This window comes from Tenrec ecaudatus, chromosome 9 (genome assembly GCF_050624435.1).
Source record: "Tenrec ecaudatus isolate mTenEca1 chromosome 9, mTenEca1.hap1, whole genome shotgun sequence".
NCBI lineage: Eukaryota > Metazoa > Chordata > Mammalia > Afrosoricida > Tenrecidae > Tenrec > Tenrec ecaudatus.
Genome location: NC_134538.1, coordinates 29111015 through 29133052, shown reverse-complemented (window position 1 = coordinate 29133052; position 22038 = coordinate 29111015). Strand labels below are relative to the sequence as shown.

Here is a 22038-nt window from a genome sequence, read left to right as displayed (position 1 = left end):
AAGGTAAAGCACACAGGTATCAGTAGTGTTTTGTTAATTTGGTTAAAATTCTTATACAGTGTATTATAAGAGTGATTCGGTAAACAATTACAGTGTTGGAAACCCTATGGGGTAGTTCTACTGTCTTAGATGGTTGCTATGAATGGGAATTGACTTAGCAGTATCAGGTTTCCTAACAGGTATGCTGTATACTTTATATATTTTTCCTTTTCTTTGACCAAATAATACAGTTTAAAACACAATAGAAGAAAAGTATACGAAGCAAATTGTGTTCTAGTCAGCAAAGTTTTAAAAGGCAGAATGGTTTAAAGATAAAAACTGAAAATTTTCTGTATGTCACGCTCCCTCTTTTTAATTAAGGAGGCATAAAATAACTCAAGGGCTGCTGACAAATTCTGATAATTTAAATTTAATTCTCAAATCTCAGATTAAAGTTCTTTTAAGTAAACTAACATAAACAATGTTTTGATCACACATATCCTGAAATTCTGCGTGAACTCTGACTTACCCAAGCAGTGAATGTGGTCCCGAACTGTACAATTAGCAAGATAGCGCTGCCGAGGACAGGACACTGGCATGCAGCTGGTGGAGTTGGAACACTCATAATCTATTTCTGGGAGCTGCCAGCAAAATCTGCAAGTCATATTGATGATGAAGTTCTTTTGGGATCTGAAACCTTCATCCTGTATAACGAGAAACAGAGTTAATAACTCAAAAGGAAATAGTTTCATATGGAAATAAAACTATAGTCATGACCTAAAACTTCTAAAACCTAGTACCAAATGTTAGAAGCGGTATGAAAACACATATGTAAAACAAGTATATTCATAAGGCTATATATGCAAATATTCATCTCTAAGAAATCTAGATAAATTTATAAGAAAATGCTAGCAAAGAATATTTCAGATGACACTACTTAAAAAGAAGTTTGACTGGCATATAATTCACCTATTATACAATTTAATAGTTCAATCATATTAAGAAAGTTGTGCAATCACCACCACAAGAAATTTCAGAACATTTTCTCCTTTCTCATATTCATTATTATTAGCTCATTTCCCTGAACCTCATCTGCCATGAGGTAATTATCGCTTCTACTAGTGTATAAGCTGAGTTTTTCAGCATATTTTTAAAACAGTTTTTGTGGTATAATTAGGTGCCTCGGCTGATAGTCAGGTCAGCTTATACTCCAGTATATACAGTATTAGTTCAGTTACTGTCACCTAGATTTCATATATAGAAAATCATACAAAACACAAACAGAAAGGGGAAAAACTGGCAAAACAGGGAAAATCTCAATCAAAAAGCAAGCAGAAAATATTAAAAACGGAAACAACTTTAAATTGGGTCAAACAAAGATCACATGGTGCTACCTTCTAACCTAAGGACATCTGACACAATCAACTTTACAATGCTTTTTGATACCAATGCCATTCGCATCCCTGAGCAACGGTCAGAGGGATTCACTGGAGACTTAATCCAGCTGGGACCCTGCAAATGGACTTTGGGCTTCCCCTGTCATCCAGAGCTCTGATAGTATTCGCTCCTTCAGGTTTGGGTTTTATTAGTTACAATTCTTGGTTCACACAGGCTGGTGGGCTTCGTCTCACTTACATGGCTACTTGTTTGAATACAACCATTTATGACCCCAGACACTATACTTTGTGACAGTTGGGCACCATCTAGTTTCCTCACTACAATTTGCTATAGCATCCATATCTTCAGTGATCTCTGATGAGGGTGATTATCTAATATGGCCATGAAATGAGCTAACTGTTCATAGACTAGGACTAGAATTAAGGGTAAGCCCAAAGTCCATTCATATATCTCGGTTTATATATGTCTCTGTTCATTTTAAATACATCATTATCACTTTATGATTGAGAACATTGTAAATCATCCGTCTGGGGTATAAGGTAATTCTACTGATAGTAGCTGGTACAAAATTTAAAACATTATTGAGACAAGGAAATTACACATGTTTAGGCCAAGTTTTCAGCCAATACAGTTAGTGTTAACTTGTACAGATTAAACATTTAAGTGAATGGGCATTATTTACACAAGCAATGGGGTTGGGTATAGGATAAAACTTTCAATAACACTCATTGACAAAGGCAGAACCATACCTACCATACTAATGCAAGTCATAAGAAACAACAACAAACTTGCCATCAAATTGATACCAACTGCATCAAAGAACAAAAAATCATATCATTGGCTGCACACCTCCATGATAGGATCGCTGAAGACAAATGGGTGCATAAGCAAACGTGGTGAAGAAAGCTGATGGTGCCCGGCTATCAAAAGAGATAGTGTCTGGGGTCTTAAAGGCTTGAAGGTGAACAAGCGGTCATCTAGCTCAGAAGCAAATAAGCCCACATGGAAGAAGCACACCGGCCAGTGCGATCACGAGGTGCCAAGGGACCAGGTATAAGGTATCATGCAAAAAAAAAAAAAGATATGTGTGTATGTATATGTATATATGTGTGTGTGTATATATATATACCATATTAAATGAAGGGGAAGTGCAGAGTGGAGACCCAAGGCCCAAGTGTCGGCCAATGGAGATCCCCTCATAGAGAGGTTTAGGAGAGGAGTTGGGTTAATTAGGGTGTGAGGTAGTACCGATGAAGAACACAGCTTTCCCCCAGATCCTGGATGCTTCCTCCCCCCAACTACCATGATCCGAATTCTACCTTGCAGGGCTGGATAGGACAGAGGCTATACACTGGTACATATGAGGGCTGGAGGCACAGGGAATCCAGGGTGGATGATACCTTCAGGACCAAGGGTGTGAGGGACGATGCTGGGAGAGTGGAGGGTGAGTGGGTTGGAAAGGGGGAACTGATTACAAGGATCCACATGTGACCTCTTCCCTGGGAGAGGGACAGCAGAGAAGCGGCGAAGAGAGACTCCGGATAGGGCAAGATATGACAAAATAATGATGTATAAATTACCAAGGGCACATGAGGGAGGGGGGAAAGGGGAGGGAGGAAAAAAAAAAAAAGAGGACCTGATGCAAGGGGCTTAAGTGGAGAGCAAATGCCTTGAGAATGATTGGGGCAGGGAATGTAGGAATGTGCTTTATACAATTGATGTATGTATATGTATGGATGGTGATAAGAGTTGTATGAGTCCCTAATAAAATGTGAAAAAAGAAAAGAGAAAAAAAATGATTAGGGCAAAGACTGTACAGATGTGCTTTATACAATTGATGTATGTATATGTATGAACTGTGATAAGAATTGTATGAGCCCCAATAAATTGTTAAAAAAAATTGATACCAACTGACAGCAGCCCTATAAGACAGACAGAACTGTTCCTGTGAGTTTGAGACGCTAACTCTACTGGAATAGAAAGGCCTGTCTTTCTCTTGAGGACTGGTGGTTTTGGACTGCTAACCTTTCAGAATGAAGCCTAATTCATAACCACTATGGCACCAGAGCTTCATTAAAAAAGGAGGGGGAGGGAAAGGTAGTGGTGTTAACAAATCCAAGGACAAGGGAACAAGTGATCCAAATCGATGGTGAGGAGGGTGTAGGAGGCTGGGAGGGTGTGACCAAGGGTAATGTAACCAAGAGGAATTACTGAAAACCCTAATGAAGGCTGAACATGATAGTGGGACAAGAGGAAAGTAAAAGGAAATAAAGAGCTAGGAGGTAAAGGGCATTTATAGAGGTCTAAATATGTACATATGTAAATATATTTACATATCAGGATGTAGAAGTAGATCTGTGTGTGTGTGTGTATGTTTTAGTATTAAGGTAGCAGATGGACATTGGGCCTCGACTCAAATACTCCCTGAATGCAAGATGCTCACCTTCCCGACACAATCACTGAAGACAAAGCAGGTGCATAAGCAAATGTGAAGAAAGCTGATGGAGCCTGGCTATCAATAGATATAGCGTCTGGGGTCTTAAAGGTTTGAAGGTAAACAAGTGGCCATCTAGCTCAGAAGCAACAAAGGCTACATGGAAGCACACCAGCCTGCATGCTCACAAGGTGCCGAAGGGATCATTTATCAGGCATCAAAGAAAAATCATATCATTGTGTGTTCACCTCCCTGATACAATCGTTTAAGACAAATGGGTGTATAAGCAAATGCGGCGAAGAAAGCTGATGGTGCCTGGATATCAAAAGATACAGCGTCTAGGGTTTTAAAGACTTGAAGGTAAACAAGTGGCCATCTAGCTCAGAAGCAACAAAGCCCACATGAAAGAAACAAGCCAGCCTGTGCAATCACAAAGTGTCGATGAGATCAGGTTATCAGGCATCATCAGAACAAAAAATCTTATAATGAAGGAGGGGAAATGCAGAGTGGAGACCCAAAGCGACATCTGTAGGTAATTAGACATGCCCTTATGGAAGGGTTTCGAGGAGGAGACGAGCCAGTCAGGGTGCAGTGTAGCAACAAAGAAACATACAACTTTCCTCTAGTTCCTAAATGCTTCCTCTCCCCTTCCCCCACCATCATGATGGCAATTCTGGCTAGACCAGAGGATGTACACTGGTACAGATAGGAACTGGAAACACAGGGAATCCAGAGCAGATGATCCCTTCAGGATCAGTGGTGAACGTGGCGAAACAGGGAAGGTGGGGTGGAAATGGGGATCCGATTATAAGGATCTACATATAACCTCCTCCCTGGGGGACGGACAACAGAAAAGTGGGTGAAGGGAGACGTCGGACAGTACAAGATATGATAAAATAATAATTTATAAATTATCAAGGGTTCATGAGGGGGGAGGAAGCGGGGAGGGAGGGGAAAAATGAGGAGCTGATGCCAGGGGCTTAAGTGGAGAGCAAATGTTTTGAGAATGATGAGGGCGATGAATGTACAAATGTGATTTACACTATTGATGTATCATCCATACATCCACACATACATGGATGGATTGTGATAAGAATTTTATGAGCCCCTAATAAATGATTTTTTTTAAAAAGGACATTAAAATAGTAAATATTTGGTAGTTCCAGGCCACCACTCATTGGGCATCCTCAAAGCTAGAGCTTTGAATCAAAGTGTAATGACCATCAATTCTGTAACACTGGGATAGCAGTCACCTCCTTCTTCTCATACCACAGCATTTCAGCGTTCAAGTCAAGGGATAATACTGGTTCCTTAAATCTACTACAGTGGAGTTTAAGGTAAAGCCCAGTTTGTTTAGTTGGGTTTCCACATCAAATCTTCTTGTTCACTTATGAATGATGTTGTATGCCTTGAAAGGGCAGTCTAAAGCAGTGGTTCTCAACCTTCCTAAGGCCACAACCCTTTAATACACTTCCTTATGCTGTGGTGACCCCCAATCATAAAATTACTTTCATTGCTACTTCATAACTATAATTTTGCTACTGCTATGAATCGTCATGTAGATATCTGATATGCCAGATGTATTTTCATTGTTACAAATTGAACATAAAGCATAGCAATTAATCACAAAACAATATATAATTATATATTGTGAAATATTTATTTCTAATGATAAATAATGACATTTTGTCTTATGGTATAGCATGGGTAACGGTCTTCACACTGCGTACTCATATGTGGGCATAACTGAAGGCGGGCAGACCCGCCTGGAAACGGATAGAGGAGTGGTGTCTCGGTTCCTAAGACCATCAGAAATGTGTTTTTCAATGGCTTTAGGCAACCCCTGTGAAAGGGGTTGCGACCCACAGGTTAAGAACCGCTGGTCTAAAGTCCCAGTAGTTTATAGCGCATGGGTCCTAGGTCACCAAGGGCTAGATAGAAACTAGGACAAAAAGTGTCCAATTAGGAACATAGTACCAGGCGTATTTCTCTTTGGGTTCTATGTAAGTACTGTTCAGCATTCTTTCCTGGTGGGAGGTTGCTCTACTTGGTTTATCCGCCAACATAAGTATAAATACTTTCTCTGAGATATACAAACACCCCTCCTTCCACCTTGATTTGAATTTCCAGTAGGACTATCTGTTGATTTGGAATTACCTTAGCACAATGTTGGATAGCCACAACTGAATAGTCCCTATCCCCAAGTCTTGATAAACTGACCCCAAATGAGATGAAGTCTCTACTGTTGAAGTAATTCTTAAGATGTACAAATAAAGGAAGTTATGTATGGTTCGTGGGCACTAGACAGACTCACTACCTCATTGCTTGGGAGACCAGATTATAAGGCTACAAGGTCTGGGAACAGAGCCTGTCTTTGTCTTGGCATTTATCTTTATTGTAGTCAACTCGTACAATATCTGTCCTTTTGTGATTAATTTCATTCAACATAACAATTTCCAGGTCCCTCAGTGTCATAAGGTGTTTTATCACTGTTTTTTAGAGATAGGTAGTATACCATAATGTGTATTTGGCAGTTTCTTAATTTCTTCTTCCTCTAATGGGCATTTGAGCTGTTTCCAGCTTCTTGCTGTTGCAAACTGTGCTGCTATGAACATGGGAGAGTGTATGTCTGTTCGTGTCGTTTCTTACTTGTTTAGGGTGTACACCTAACAAAGGAATTACTGGCTCATATTGACTCAATGACAGTGAATTTGAGTTTGTTTTATTATCAGTTGTTTTAGGTAGTGTCATATCACTTTCCTCAATGATTGTACATGTTTATCAACCTACCAGCAGTATGTAAGAGTTCTAATCTCTGTATACTTTCTCTAGTATTTGTTTTCTCTCTCTTTTAACTTGCTCTGATTGTGGGTTTAAGATGCTATCTAATCAATATTTTGATTCACGTCTACCAGATGACTAGTGCTTGTAAGCATTTCCTCTTGTACTTGTTAGCAATTTGAATGTCATCCCTTGTGAATTATTTATTCCTATATTTTGCCCACATTTTAACTGCATTATTTCATTCTTTTTCTTACTGAGGTATTGTGTAGTTCTATATAGTTTCAATATTCAATAATGACCATATAGATTTGTTAGTAGAGAAAAAAGGAACAAAAATTGATTGTGTAGCCCCTCTTCAAATCCTTGAGAGAACTCGGGCAAAAAAAGGATCCTTACTTCTTGAACCTAGGTGCTCGACCTGAAAGCTAAGTGTACCAATTTTTTTTTTTTAATCTTTCTTTTTCTTTCAGGGGAAAGTCAGTTCAGCAACACAGACTGGTGGTACTTTCTGACTGTCTCCAACCACCAGTGGCAAATGATGCCAATTCAGTCTTCCAATTCCCTCTTCTGGCGAGAACTAACAAGCCCCCTTCTGATTCAACCCAGCAAGCCCCTAACCTTAGTGGCCCCTGGAACACCTGCGTGGAGGATCAACTGTATGGAAAGCTTGGCACAGCTGACCTCATAGTCCAAATAAGGAGATTTTCCAGTTTATTAATTCTCAGCTTTCCTTCACCCACTTTCCCTCAGAGCTCTTCCCCCAATCCTGCCTCCCCATCACATTTGGTAAAAAGGGTCCTTGTTCTATTAGAGCCAAGGAAGTAGTATCCCTCGCCCAAAATAAGGTGCATGATTTCACTCCTTGGCTTGTACATTTTACTTTTATTTTATATGTTACAGAGTACACACCTCCCTCTGGCAAGAGCAGGGCCATCCCAACCCACACAGCCACGTCACCAACCTCACTAGACCCTGGGAACCCCATGTGGACAGTGGACTCTTGGGCAAGACTGGCTCAATAGACAAGCAAACATAGGTACCTAAGGATAAACAAACTCAATCATCTCATGCTACTATAGCACAAGAATTTCTTAACACCCAATTTGCCCAAGATCATTACAGGTGATGAGAGACATGGTGCTATTCTTATGACATTGAATACAAACATCAATCAAGCCAGTGGAAGATGCCATTGTCATCTCACTTGAAATCAAAGACTAAGAAGATGCTCCTTTGTTTTTTGATATGAGGGGAGCAGTGCATTTGGAGTTGGTTCTACCAGTTCAGACTGTTATCAAGCTTTCTATTCAGAGGTTCTTAAAAGATTGAGTATCAGTGTGTGACAAAAAAGGTCTGATTTGTGGCAGACAGGGGACTGGTTTTGCCACCACGACAATGCCCCTGCTCATGCAGCCATCTCATTTGCCAGTTTTGGGCAAAAAAACAAACAAACAAAAACAGCAGGTCTCTCTTGCCTCACACACCTTACTTAGAAACTCATCTGACCTTGTTCCATGTGACTTCTTTTTAGTTACCGCAAATGAAATGAGACATGGAAGGACAGCAATTTGACAACGTAGAAGAGGTGAAGAAAAACACAAGGGAGGTGCTGTCAGTCATCCAAACAGATGAGTTTGAAAAATGTTTCCAAGAATAAAATTGCAGATTTGACAAATGCATTAAGTGTAATGATGAGTACTTTGAAGGTGATAAGGCTGTTTTGTTTAAAAAATGTAAATACATAGCTTTGAAAAAATTTTTCCGTTTTTTGGGGCGTACTTGTGTACAAATATAAACATAATCCTCTTTTCTTGGGGTGATCATTTATGCTCATCTGTGCCACCCACCACTGGCTTACACTTTGTTCTCCTCCTAATGAAATATACTTCCATTTAACTATTAAATATTATCACACCTCTTTCTATTATTTTATAATCTTTCAGGTCTATCTAGGCCATTATTACTCTCTCCCTTCTTCCTCTGTACTTTTCACACTCATCTATCTCCCTTCTTCAATCTCACAATCATATGATTTCCGATTACCGTTAGACTTCCCTCCCATAATTTAAAAGAGCCAACTACCCCATATACAAGCCAACAATTCATATACCACACAGCAGCTACACCAATATGCCATGGAAAAAGCAGTCCATCACATTGAACCCACCCCAAAAAACAAGAAAAGCAAAATTAAACAACTGAAAATCACCCAAGCCTAATGGAGTACTTTGAAAAAGAGGCCCTATCACTATGAAAAGAATGATGTTTAGGACCCTTCAAAGGATATGGGGAACACTTAGGAAAACAATGGAAGATATTCAGAAACTTAAAACTACACACCCAAAGGAATCTCAGAACAAAACCAATGAGATAACAGAAATATACAACATGGTAAGAGATCTGAGGAATCGAATGGAAGAAAAGATAAATCAAATTAGTCAATTCAAATGAAACTACTCTGACTACTGCCGACTTGGGGAGAAATAATCAACTAAAAAAGCAAAATAATCCAAAGAAATCCCAAGGGTGGTATGGGACATTATCAATTTATCCAACTTCAAGATAAGGAGAATCTTGAGGGCTGCTAGAGAAAAAAGAACAATCACCTACAAAGAAAAATCAAAAAGGATAAGCTGGGATCTCTCAGTGGATACTATGTAGACAAGAAAACAATGGAGTAATAGATATAAAACTCTGAAAGAAAAACTGTCAACCAAGAATCCTAAATCCAGCAAAATTATCCTCAATACAAGGGGAAAATAAATGTATTTCTAAATAAGGAAAAATTAAAGGAATACATATAAACGAGACCAGCATTACGAAAAAATACTAATAATATCACTATGGTCAGAGAAACAACAGCAGTAGCACACAAATCCCGGCATTATCACAGTGGACAATACCACCCAGAAAACAATACAATGAAAAGAGCATCAAAACAACACGGAAAAAGGAGTCATCAAAACACCAATAAAGCCACACCATAAAAAGAAAAAGCTACAAAAATTAAATATAGCAAAATGACAGCAAATAATCCACATTTATCAATAGTAACACTGAATGACAATGGATTAAATGCACCACTCAAAAGACAGAGTAGCAGACTGGATTAGAAAACAAGACACATCTATATGCTGTCCATAAGAAAAATAACTTTAAACTTCACAGATAAAAATAGACTAAAAGTCAAGATGATGAAAAACCCATCAAGCTCATAGCTACCATTAATAAATACTGGAGACAATCAAGGAATTTGATAAAATGGGAGGATACACGATCAAACAAATCCATCATATTCCAGTATACCAACAAAAAGAACTCTTGAAAAAGCATCAAGAAAACTACCACTTACAATAGCCACACAGAGGATGAAATACTTAGAAATAAAGCTAACCAAAGAAATAAAAGATTTCTATACGAAAATTGCAGAAAACTCCTACAAGAAACCAAAAGACCTACACAAATGGAAGATTTTTCCTTGTTCAAGGACAGGAGACATAATGTAGTGAAAATGTCAACACTGCCTAAAATAATCTATAAACTCAATGTAATTCCAATCCAAATTCCCACCTCATTCTTTCAGGAATTGGAAAAACAGATTTCCAACTTCATATGGGAAGGAACTCCTCAAAAAGAACAAAGTAGAAGACCTCAAAATGTTTCACATAGCTAAGGGAACAGAAAACCCAGAGATAAAACCACCCACCTACAGACAAAAGACCAAAGTATAATAAATGGGAGATGCCTTTTCAACAACTTGTGCTGGAAAAACTGGATCTACATCTGTAGAAGAAATAGGACTCATACATCACGCCATGCACAAAAATGAACTCAAGATGGATTGAAGACCTACGTAAACCCCAGAGGTCTAAGAAGAGAAACTTGGGACAAAGTTAAGGGCCCTACTGTATGGCGTACACATACTACCAAATATAATAAAAGCATCAACAACACAAGAATAGGTACCTTGGACTTATTAAAAATAAGACACTTATGCAGATCAGATTTCAAGAAAGAATAAAATGAGAAACCCAGATTGGTAAAAACTATCTAGCAAAAACACAACAGACAAGGGACCAATCACTAAAATACATGGAATTCTGCAACATCACAACAAGAAAACAAATAATCCATTTAAAAGGTGGGCACAGGACATGAACAGAGAATTCAACAAAGACACTTGAATAACTAACAAACACACACAAGGAAATGCTCAAGAGCACTAGATGCAAAAACTAAAACAATGCGACATCACCTTACTCCCACAACAGTAACCCAATTAAAAAAAAAATCCAAGAACAAATGCAGGAAAGGGTGTGGTGAGATTGGAACTCTCATACACTGCTGGTGGCATTATAAATGTATATATTCACTGTGAAAACTGATATGGAACTTCCTGAAATGACTGGGAACAGAAATATCATCCAACCCAGTAATATCTCTGCTGGGCATAAACCCAAAAGAAATAAAAGAACACAGACATACGCTCTCCCATGTTTACAGCAGCAAGGTTCACAACCGAGAGAAGCTGAAAACAGCCCAAAGGTGCAGAAAGGGTAAAGAACTATGGCACAGACATACAATGAAATACTGTGCATCTCTTAAAACAAACAAACAAACAAACAAACGGTGATGAAACCACAAACACCTGTGACTTGAAGAGACATGAAAACCATGACGTTGGAGTTAATCAATTACAAAACTACTTCGAGGGGTGGCCTCACACGGAGTCAGTTTCCCATATAGGAGGGAGAATACTAATTCCCGCCATAAAATAATGTTCTACAGTCACCATAAATTAATAAACAATCCTAGTGAACTTTACTGGGACATTAGATCAAGAGGAGTGTTATATCTGTATTGATGGGGGCAACCGTACTTCTGATTGTGGGTGAGCCGAGTAGGGTACCCAGCCATTAAGAAAAATATGTAACTTTGCTTAGAGACCCCAGGGGAAAACAAACCCAGTACTGTTTCTAGCTGGACACTTTTGACCACGTTCCCAACCAACCTGATAACCCAAGCAAGGTGCTATACATAACACATACATTAGATTCTGCCTTGCTGAGGTACATCGCATACTTCATAGACCACATCAGAAGGACCTGAATTGGAAACACCAACAGGAGTACTGGACTTTATCTTAAATTAGCTTATAATAGAACCAAGGAATGGAAATACTTCCTTGAATTTTAAGCTGAAATCCTAGTTGGATAAGATCAATAACCCAAGATCAAGAAATTGGTGGACTTTGGGTGGGCTTGGACCTAAGCTCTGAAGGTACCCCAACGAATGGTAACCTTAGAGTCAAAAGGCTTAGACCAATATATATTTACTGTTTTCAGGCTCTCTCTACATTTATGTGACATGTGTTAAGTTTACCAGGCATGATCCAGCCTTCATGAGTGTTACTGTTAAGAACTGTCTTATCTTCAATCCTCCCAGCATGTAACAAGTGTACAGTAATCCACATTCTGAAGATATACAAATCTTCATATCAGAGTCTGCTGCTAAAAAGTTCTACACATGTATAAAATCCTTTGCTCAACAATGCTTTACTATTGGCTAAAATAATGTTACTACAAGTAGGGTGGCTTTAAGCCCCATGGGGAGATTTGCGATGTATTGTAATAGAATACCACAATCTCCAAAAGGGAACCAGGGAGTACAGAAACAATAGTTGGGATGATTTTGAGCTCTCGTTGATTATGGACATAAAATAAGAACAACCAGTTCTTACGGTATGGCCTTGCCTGGTATTTGCCCACATGAGGAGACTACTGAAGTAATGGATGCCAAGCAAGAAATCCAATAATGCCAAGCTATAATGAGAAATACAATCTGGGGTATTCAAGGCTTTGTCTCGAAACAAGCAGCCAACTAAGTGAGGAGTCAGCTAAATTCCCAAGAAAGCAGCGTACCAGCCTGTGTGAACCAAAGAAGCAAACAATAAGATCCAAACCTGGGAGGGAGTGGGACCAATGCCTAAATTCTAAAACCCCACTTTGCAGATGATAGTAGTAGCCCGTGGGTTGAGTCCCTGGTGAACCCCCAATTCAGACTAGGAAAATGAACAAACCTAATATCAAAGAGCATTATAAAAAAGATTTTAGCGACTGTACTTGGCTGGAGTACAGCCTGGGAAGTATAGTGGTTATTCTATGGGCTGCTATCTACAAGATAGGCAGTGAAAATACCAGTCACTTCTCGGGACAAAGAGGGGCTTCCTAGTCTGGGAAACTCAAAGGGGCAGTCTACAGGGTCACTATGAGTAGATGGTAGTGAGTTTGAGACTGGAATGTATTACTTTGTAATCTGATCTCCCTCTGAACCCAATATGAATTTATTCTAAATTTTTATATTCTCTGCTTTCTCTTCGATCGATGACTTTAACTGTTTCACAAGATCATTATTGGTGGGTCCTTGTTTGTAGGTTTCCATTGTTTTGTATGTTTATCTCTATAGAGAAACTGGTATTGGGGGAATTAAGGAAAATAGTAGCTGGATTCATATTTCCTGAGGGCAAACACGAGGAGGGTGGGAGAAATGGGGAGTCAGCAGCAATGAGCATAAGAAGAAAAGGTTCCAAAGCTGATTTAGCGATGATTGTACAATTCTTCTTGATATGACACTGAATTATGTGAATTATTGCTCAATAAAAGTAAAAGCACACATACAAACTTTTTTGTAATCTGCAGGGCTACTGATAGCGGAAAGGAATGAGTGCATTTGTTTAAGATCACTGAACTACAAGTTATGAGTAGAACCCAAATCCCTTTTCCATGAGCCTGATGCCAATCTGAGTCCTAAATTTTTGAAACATCTCTAATCATCATCTAGTCTAGCACTCATGGACGATTACTGCTGTGTCCACTTCCACGACCACTGGCACAGTCAAGCTACATGCAGCTCACAGATTTTACCATCTATTAAGAAAATCCACAAGGGATGTTAACTGCTGGCCTGTAAGCTTTTAATACCAGCGAACTGGCATTTTTCAATGGAATGTCAATGTCCATTTTCCTATAGATTGCAATTATTTTCTCATCTACTTCAAACCTTTACTAATTATGGATATCAAGGTAGTATTTTGTCACTTGTTAGAAATATTTTTTCCTAGTTTGCCATTTGTCTTTATGCTTTGTTAACCTCACTAAAATTCTAATTTTTAGTAGTCGAATTTATTAATTCTTCTTTCTGTGGTTTTAAGTTTTTATTTCAAATTTAGAAGAAGGTTCCAACTTTGAGATTATTTTAATAACTGTGTCTCTGGTCCTGCAAGGTTTCACTTTCACATTAAACCTTAGATCCACCTAAAATCTACTCTGATAACTAAAAAGGATAGGAAGTTACTTGATTTTAAACAATATATATATGGCTCCATAGGCACCCTACTATTGACTGCGTCCACCTTCTCCTTATCACAAAAATTAACCCAAAAACATTGGTTACCTTTCCTTCATTAAAAGAGCACAGAATCCATGTGAAGAAATCATACCTGCTTTATACATACTTTATAGATTATCTTTAGGAAAGGTTGATCTGGATGCAGCCACTTGTTTTATAAAAGAGATTAATAAACCCCATACCCTGCTCGTTATAGCATGACCGGCGTAAAACACTGCTTCAGTACTCATTACTACCCTAGCTTGCTGAGTTTCTAGGACAGAATTCAAAGACAGCTGGAGCTAAATTTTCCCAATTTAGCAGCTCTGGGGCTGCCTCCAAGGTGCTGTAAAGTTGGTACCCTCGAGCCCTCTCTAAGACAGCGGTTCTCAGCCTGTGGGTCACAACCCCTTTGGGGGTCGAATGACCCTTTCACAGGGGTCACCTAAGACAATTGGAAAACACATAAATATTTCACAATATACAATTACATATTGTTTTGTGATTAATCATTATGCTTTAATTATATTTAATTATGCTCAATTGTGAAAATGAAAATACAGTCTGGATATCAGATATTTACATTATGATTCATAACAGTAGCAAAATTAGTTAGTAAACAGCAACAAAAATAATTTTATGGTTGGGGGTCAACACAACATGAGAAACTGTATTAAAGGGTCACAGCATTAGGAAGGTTGAGAACCACTGCTCTAAGGAATAAAAAGCAAAACCGAACTCTGCCATAAAGTCAATACTGGCTCATAATGACCCCCTGTGGATTTCCAAGGTTTCTACTCCTGTTAATGTTTACAGGAGTAGAAAGTTCAGTCTTTCTCCCTCAGTGGTTTTGAACTGCTGACTATGGGAATTGCAGCCTAGCTTCTAAGACAGTGATTCTCAATCTTTCTAATGCCATGACCCTTTAATACAATTCCTCATGTTGTGGTGACCCCCACCATAAAATTATTTTCACTTCTACTTCATAACTGTAATTTTGCTACTGTTATAACCTGTGAAAGGGTCATTTGAGCCCCCCACCCCCCAAAAAAGGGGGTTGCGACCCACAGGTTGAGAACCACTGTTCTAAGGGCTAGTGACTACAAAAGCCTTGGATTTAAGAGTGATGGTAACAGGGCCATTTTTTATGGGACGAACGTTTAAAATTTCCAATTTTTCTGTTAATTACTCCAATTTATCACCCAAATAGCACTTTGAAATGGAATTTTAAAATGTCTGATAAAGTTGACTTGCTTCTAAAATATCACTTTCATAATTTTCTCTCAATGATCAAGCCTAAACTATAAACTTTTAATTGTAGGTTTGAAATTAATTATTTAAAATAAGTAAGATGCAGTACTTACAACACATGTAACAGAAGGCTTGACTGTGCATTCAAAAGTGACAGGCTTCCCATACACACAGGAGAAATTTGTCTTGCACTCTACACAGTCAGCTGGAAGTCGGCTACACAAACCATTGCTTGGGCACTTCATCATATAAGGTGGGATTTCAGTACTTTCTATGCAAGGTGAGAGAGAAGCATATTCTCATACAATACTTACTGATCAGAATAACAAAAGAAAATAATCATTTGTAAGAAACAGTCATGAGCAATGAGATATAAGGGAGACTGCCTAGGCTGAAGTTAGGTATGTGACAACTGACTAGCAAAGAAAAGAGTCGGCCCACTACTGCCTCAAAATACAGCTATAACTGTAAAATAAAAGGAAACGTACAGTAAACTGGTAGAAATTTGAATATCTACCTTTGAGAACTTTATTTAATACAAAATGGAAAATAACACCCTTTCATGAAAATCCTTACTCAAACCTATAAAAGCAAAAACTGCCGTCAAGTCAATTACAATTCCTAACAACCCTATAGGATAGGGCAGACCCATCCCTGTGATTTTCTGAAACTATAACTATTTACGGGAATATAAAGCCAAATCTTTCTCTGGGAACGGCTGATGGATTCAAATTGCTGTCCTGTTGTTAGCAGCGAAACGCATAACCCACTATGCCACCAGGGCCCCTAAAATAACCACAGCCATCTAGTTATTTATAACTCATGGTGACCCTATAGGTAGAAAGAGGAACATGAAAGGAATTATCATGCACAGGAGGATGTCCCATATCGGAGCAGAGGCACACTGGATTTGCCACTAGTACTGTGTGGCCATTAATGCTACTGCTCCCAGTATATGACTCCGTCATCCTTCATCACATAGACTACTAAGTACTTATGCTCCACTGGAACTGTTGTGATGAAAAAGACAAGACCGATCTCTAGACAAGTGAATTATCACATCATGAAAAGTGCTATGAAGGATTTCACAGTGGGCAGTGAGAGAGGAAAAAAGCAGCGGGGGAGATGTCTGCTTCAGCCAATAGAATCTAAGAGGGGGACTCTTTAAGGTGATGGTATATAAACCTAAAAACTAACAGTAACAAATATTCACCTAAGCAAAGTGTTCTAGGCCCAGAGATGAAGAATGAAGGACTTTGGGTAGGAAAGAGCTCAATGGGCTATTCGGAAGCTAAGTGAGAAGAGGACAGGTGGGAAAAACACCAGGCAGGCACCACTTCATGCAGTCCAGCAGCAGGAGGAGTCTGGGTTTTCATCAAAGTGCAACAGGAGAGTAAATTAATCAGATGCACACTTTAAAAAAGTAATTTTGGCCATAAGAAAAATGTGGCTATTTACATTTAATGAAAATTAAGGGAGGAACCATGCCTTTGATTCAAGCAATATTTTGGAACAGGGATTTTTATCTGTTTGATCAAATGATTGAGGAAGTACAGCAGAGTTGTATTTCAGATATATTAATTTTGAGATACCTATAAAACAGTGAAGTTGTTATATATAAAGTACCATACATACTCAAGTATAAGCTTACCTGACCATAAAGTGAGGCACCTAATTTTACCACAAAAACTGCATTTAAAATGTGCTGAAAAACTCGGCTTATACACAAGTATATACGATGTATATATAAATATGGAGCTCTGGTGGCTTAGTGGGTTACATGTTGAGCTGCTAACTGTAAGACCAGCAATTCAAAACCATCAACTACTCCACAGGAGAAAGATGAGTCTGTGTCCTCACATAAAGATTTACCTTCTCAGAAACCCACAGGAGCAGTTCTACTCTGTTCCACAGGGTTGTTATTAAGTCCAACAGCTTGATGGTAGTTAAAGTGAGATATAAATATGAAGCAGGGTTTTGAAAAAAAAACCATAGCAACTTATAAAGCCAAGCAATACGGCTAAGTCTCAAAAAGCCTGGCCAAAGGAGTCCTGGTAGCGCTGTTGGGGAAGCACTGTAATGCAACAAACTGCAAGCAGTGTCCTGCTAACCCACTGCCATTTCTCAAGAAAAAGATGGGGTTATCTGCTCCTATAAAGAGTTATAGCCTTAAAAATAAAAAAGATTTATAGCCTCAGAATCCTATATGAAGTCACTTTGAGTCAAAATCTACCCAATGGCATTGGGTTTTGGTTTAAAAGGTTCATACTGTTTGATTTTATATATATATATATGTCATTCTGGAAAAGGCAAAAATATAGGCACACACACAAAAAAGTGGTTGTCAAATGCTGGGAATGGGGACAGTGGTCACTACTACAAAGAGGCATAAGGCAACCTGGGGGATAGAGTAGCTATGACAGAACTATTTCATCTTGATTATGGTGGTAGTTTCATGCCTCCATGCACATGCCAAATCAGAACTATCAATTAAAAAGAGGAAAATGTGTAGGTAAAATACACTTCAATAAACCTGATTTAAAAAAAGATTCAAAGATATAAAATATAATTCAGAGTTAAGAGAACTTATATAACTGTGTGCCTGTTGTCATGCATGGATCATGATGGTGGGAGGCAACCAGGCCTATTCCTTACTTGTTAACTCAAGCAAACATCAGCATACAAAAATGACCCAGCAGCCTCAGCCATGTGTACCTCACACTGATTGTGCTGTTGCTGTTGGATGCTATCAAGGTGGTTATGACTCATAGTGAGCCCTCATCATGAGCCATCTCACAACCACAGGTGTGTGTCAAACCTGATACACACTGCTCTAAGCTGGAATATACTCAGTGAATGCGAGGTCAGGCTTCTGCACACGTAGTCACTAAGCATACCTGTAACTACAAACAAGCACAACGCCAGATCCTGCTGCAACATTAAACAAAAAACAAAACTCATCTTCAAGTCAATTAGACTCACAGGGACTCAAGAAGACAGAGAACTGACTTTGTGGGCTTCTAAGACTTTAAAGTTTTTATGGGAGTAAACAGCCTCATCATTCTCCCTTATAGCAACCAGAGTGTCTCACTAACGGGTGATTCAAATTCACACACACTACCACAAGAGATAAAGAGTTATAGCTCCAGTAACCTTCAAAACACAGCATTATTTTTTGTTGGGGACCAATTTATAAGAGCAATAAACTGTAACTGGGTTATTCTATTATCTCCAAGAGTATACCCTTTATGAGGGCTTAAATTAACTTCACTGTATGACACTGTTCTGGGGAATATGGTTAAAAAGTTGCCTTGTTACATGGAAACCTGATGGGAGGAAGGTCTATACATTATCTCATTTTTTATTGTTATGAAGAAATATAGCGATCAGTCTCTAGAGTACCAGAATGGTAAAAGCAGAGTTGGAGTTGAGGCACTTGCAACTAAAGCAGAATTCAGATATCAGTCAGCTATGTAACTTGGGGTTAACATTTCAAGAGCCAAGAATTTTATTGGTTAAAAAAAAAACTCACTGCCTTCAAGTTGATGCCAACTCATAGTTATCTTATGCTTAATGTGTCCCCAAAGGCTTTGAAAATTAAAGGTGCTCAACCCTGGTGTTGCAGTGGTTACAAGCTAGACTGCAAGGTCAGCAGTTTGAAACCACCAGCCCATAAGAGTTAAAGTCTTGTAAACCCATACCCTGTCCTATAGGGTCACTATGAGCAGGAAATGACTGGGTGCCATTGAATTATGTTATATAATGCTGGGTACAGATACGGGCTCAGTAAACAACAACTATCATTTCATAGGATGAAAAACTAAAGCTGAGAGTTGTTAGTATCTTTGCAGAATCACAGAGGGAGTCTGGCAAAACCAGAACCAGGACTATTTTCTTACTTCTTATCTTAGGTTCTTTTCACTTAATTCACCAATTTGGAAATGAAGCCACAGATACTTTCTTATTATACCCTTTGGAAAAAATTGTGTCATCAGTCCACATTGGTATAACATTTATACTAATCAAAATAGCTGTCTCTATACTAATAACCTTTTTACAGGGTTGCAATCAATCCCGACTAGCCTACCTAGGTGTAGGATAATTTTCACTAATTAAGAAAGAGCCAAAATGAGAATAATGTTAATGTGGAAGTGGGGTTTTCACAGACATCCAAAATAATTCTTATTATTTTCTATAAAATCATCTACATTTTAAGTTCAAGTATCTGCTATCTCCTGAACAAAACCTCTATTTTCAGTTCATTGATATAATGGAAATACGGAAGGACAAAACTACAAAAACAAAGGCTCTACTTATCAAAACATACTAAAGCTTGTTTAAAAGTGGTCCTACTTGAAGTCATTATACCTACTTCTCACCAACACTATAGGTTCCAAAGTTCAGGTCATTATATCAAAATCAGCATTATGTGAAAATGGAGGATAACTTCATCATTATTATATAATTACCCCATTACTGTATAACTCATTACATACCTGGCAAACAAAAGAATCATGGTTCAGCCAAGATAACCTACAACCTTAACCAACACAGCCAGTGATACTTTCTACTGCCCGATATACTTTTATTAATACACAAAATAGCTAGATTTTTTTTCTTTTGCTACTGTTATAATTGTGAAATGTGGTGCTGGTGAGGAGTAAGCGTATTTTAAATGGGTAAGCCTGATAACTCAGTATATAAAAAAATTATTAACACATAATCCTCAGGTTCAAGAACTAGATAGAAGTGTCTGATTCTAAAAGTTGACACCCCAAAGAAGCCTTGATGAAAAAAAGGACTTCTATGCCTGTGGTTGGTGCTGCCTCCAATTCTAGCAAGGTAAAGTTTATTACTTTAAAGATTAAATGTGTAACAGGCTTGGACACATTCTCCTTCTTTTCCCGAGACTAAAATATTCCTGTCCTTGAAAATGGAATAAGTTAAAAAAATTAAAAAAAGAAAATGGAGTAAGTTGACTTGCTAGTATTTAACCAGACACTTTTGAAGCAAACAGAGTGTCAAAAATCTACCCATTTTCCACTTTGCTTTGCACAGGTAACAATCCCACAAAATTCCTGCTTTTCTGCTACATTACTGTGTCTGGAACTTGGACACTTGGAATCAGAATGCCAAAATTACTTTAGAAATTCAGTCTAACCTTATCATCTTAAAGGCCACTGAAGCCCTAAGGGAGAGTAATTTGTTCAAGGTCACAGTAAAACAATTAGATCTAAACTCATAAGTCTGTGGGTCTCCATGTCATGTCTTCCATTTCACATATGCTTGGGGGATCCTTTAAAACTCAACATCAAGAAAATGGTTCAAGAAGTAGAAGGCTGTTTCTGAATAGAAGCATTAGTTCAAAGTTATTTTGATGGATGGATTGGGTAAAATGATAGGAACATGAAATAAGGGGATGGAAATTAGGGCTGTGGAGCTGCAAAAAGAAATGAGGCAGAATTGTCAAAAGGTATTCAAATAAGATACAATTGATGTATGGATTATTGTAAGAGCTGTAAGGGCCCCCAATAAAATGATCTTTTAATTTTTTTTAAAAGGGTATTCAAATAAAACAGAAACATGTGTTTCTGCCCTTCACATAATCTAAAAATGATAACATGTTAAACAATGGCCATTGATTTTGAATACTAAAATAAATCTTATTTTAAAAAATTAAAACCACTAGATACAAATATGCACATTTACTAGAATACAAAACATCTAGTACCTGCTGCCCTGGGAACTACTGTGAATGTACGTGTCGGACCCGGGTCCTTTATTGACTGAGCCAGCGGCTGCGAATCTAAATTTAAGGATCCTATAATTAGAGAAACACGTTATCCAGGGTTAAGAAAATTTGGATTTGAGCTTAACACTTAGGGTCTAGAGTAGGCTGCTAGTATTACTCATGAACGCCTCCCGGCTCGGCTGCGCATCAAACTACAGGGCGAGACGCCAGCAGGTAAACAATTTAGCTCTTTGGACGTCTCGAGAACAGAGCGGCACCGGGATTCAGTTCTGCTTCCCCGGGCGCTCGGTCCTCCGGTCTTTGCCGGCGGGAGTCTCAGAACAGGTCGGCCTTTGGGATTCCGACCGGACGTCCAGCACGCGCCGCCCTCCGCCCCGCCACCCGCCCGCCGCCGCCTCAGCACGACTTCCGGCAGCTCGGGGAGGGGGGTGCCGTCCGCCACTCGGCCCGCGCCCAGCGCGGATCCCCGCTCGCACTCACCACCGCCCGACAAGATGTAGAACTGCGAAAGGAAGAGCAGCACGCAACCGGAGCGACACACCGCCCGCCGCAGCCACGCCGCCGCAGCCATGTTGCCGAGCCACGCCCTGCCGGGCACGCCGGGCGGTCTGCGTCGAGGGGCGGGGCCGCGGGAGCCGACGTCGGGGTCGGCGCGCCGCCTGCGTGGCTCCGCGCGCCGCGTTCGCCCTGCGTCGCCTCCCGGGGAGCGCGTCCGGGGAACTGGTTTGGTCGCGGGCCGCCGCGACCCCTTGAGTCCACATTTCCCAGACGCCTCCTATTCCTTTGGCTGGAAATGTCCGCGTGTCTTCCATTGCTAGAGACGGAAGTGCAGTGGAGGCACATTGGGAAATTGGGCACCATTTTTCTCTAGGTTTGCTCTAACGTGCTCGGTAGAAAAATTGCCACTATACCTGGCACTACATGAAGATGTTGATGACATGGACACTTCATCTCAGACTGACTCTCTAGATGAAGAAACGGGTTAGTGGGGATGTTACCACGAGCTGGAAGTGGTCATTGCCGCAAGCCACGGGCCTGTGGCGAGGGGCTGCTC

The 22038-nt window shown here is 39.4% G+C and overlaps 1 protein-coding gene across 2 annotated transcripts in view; it reads right to left on the bottom strand.

Moving 5' to 3' along the window:
• The window catches only part of TM2D3 (TM2 domain containing 3), a 34735-nt gene extending 13133 nt beyond the window's left edge, over positions 1–21602 (bottom strand). The window contains exons 1-4 of one of the 2 annotated variants that reach the window (XM_075557951.1): positions 21465–21602; positions 20964–21053; positions 15346–15503; positions 509–683 (exon numbers count right to left, since the gene is read on the bottom strand). In XM_075557951.1, coding sequence (XP_075414066.1) covers positions 509–683; positions 15346–15503; positions 20964–21053; positions 21465–21555 — 514 coding nt within the window. In that variant the 5' untranslated portion in view covers positions 21556–21602. The remainder of the gene's footprint in view (positions 1–508; positions 684–15345; positions 15504–20963; positions 21054–21464) is intronic. The other variant, XM_075557952.1, reaches the window with a different exon arrangement.
• Positions 21603–22038: the final 436 nt, after the last annotated feature.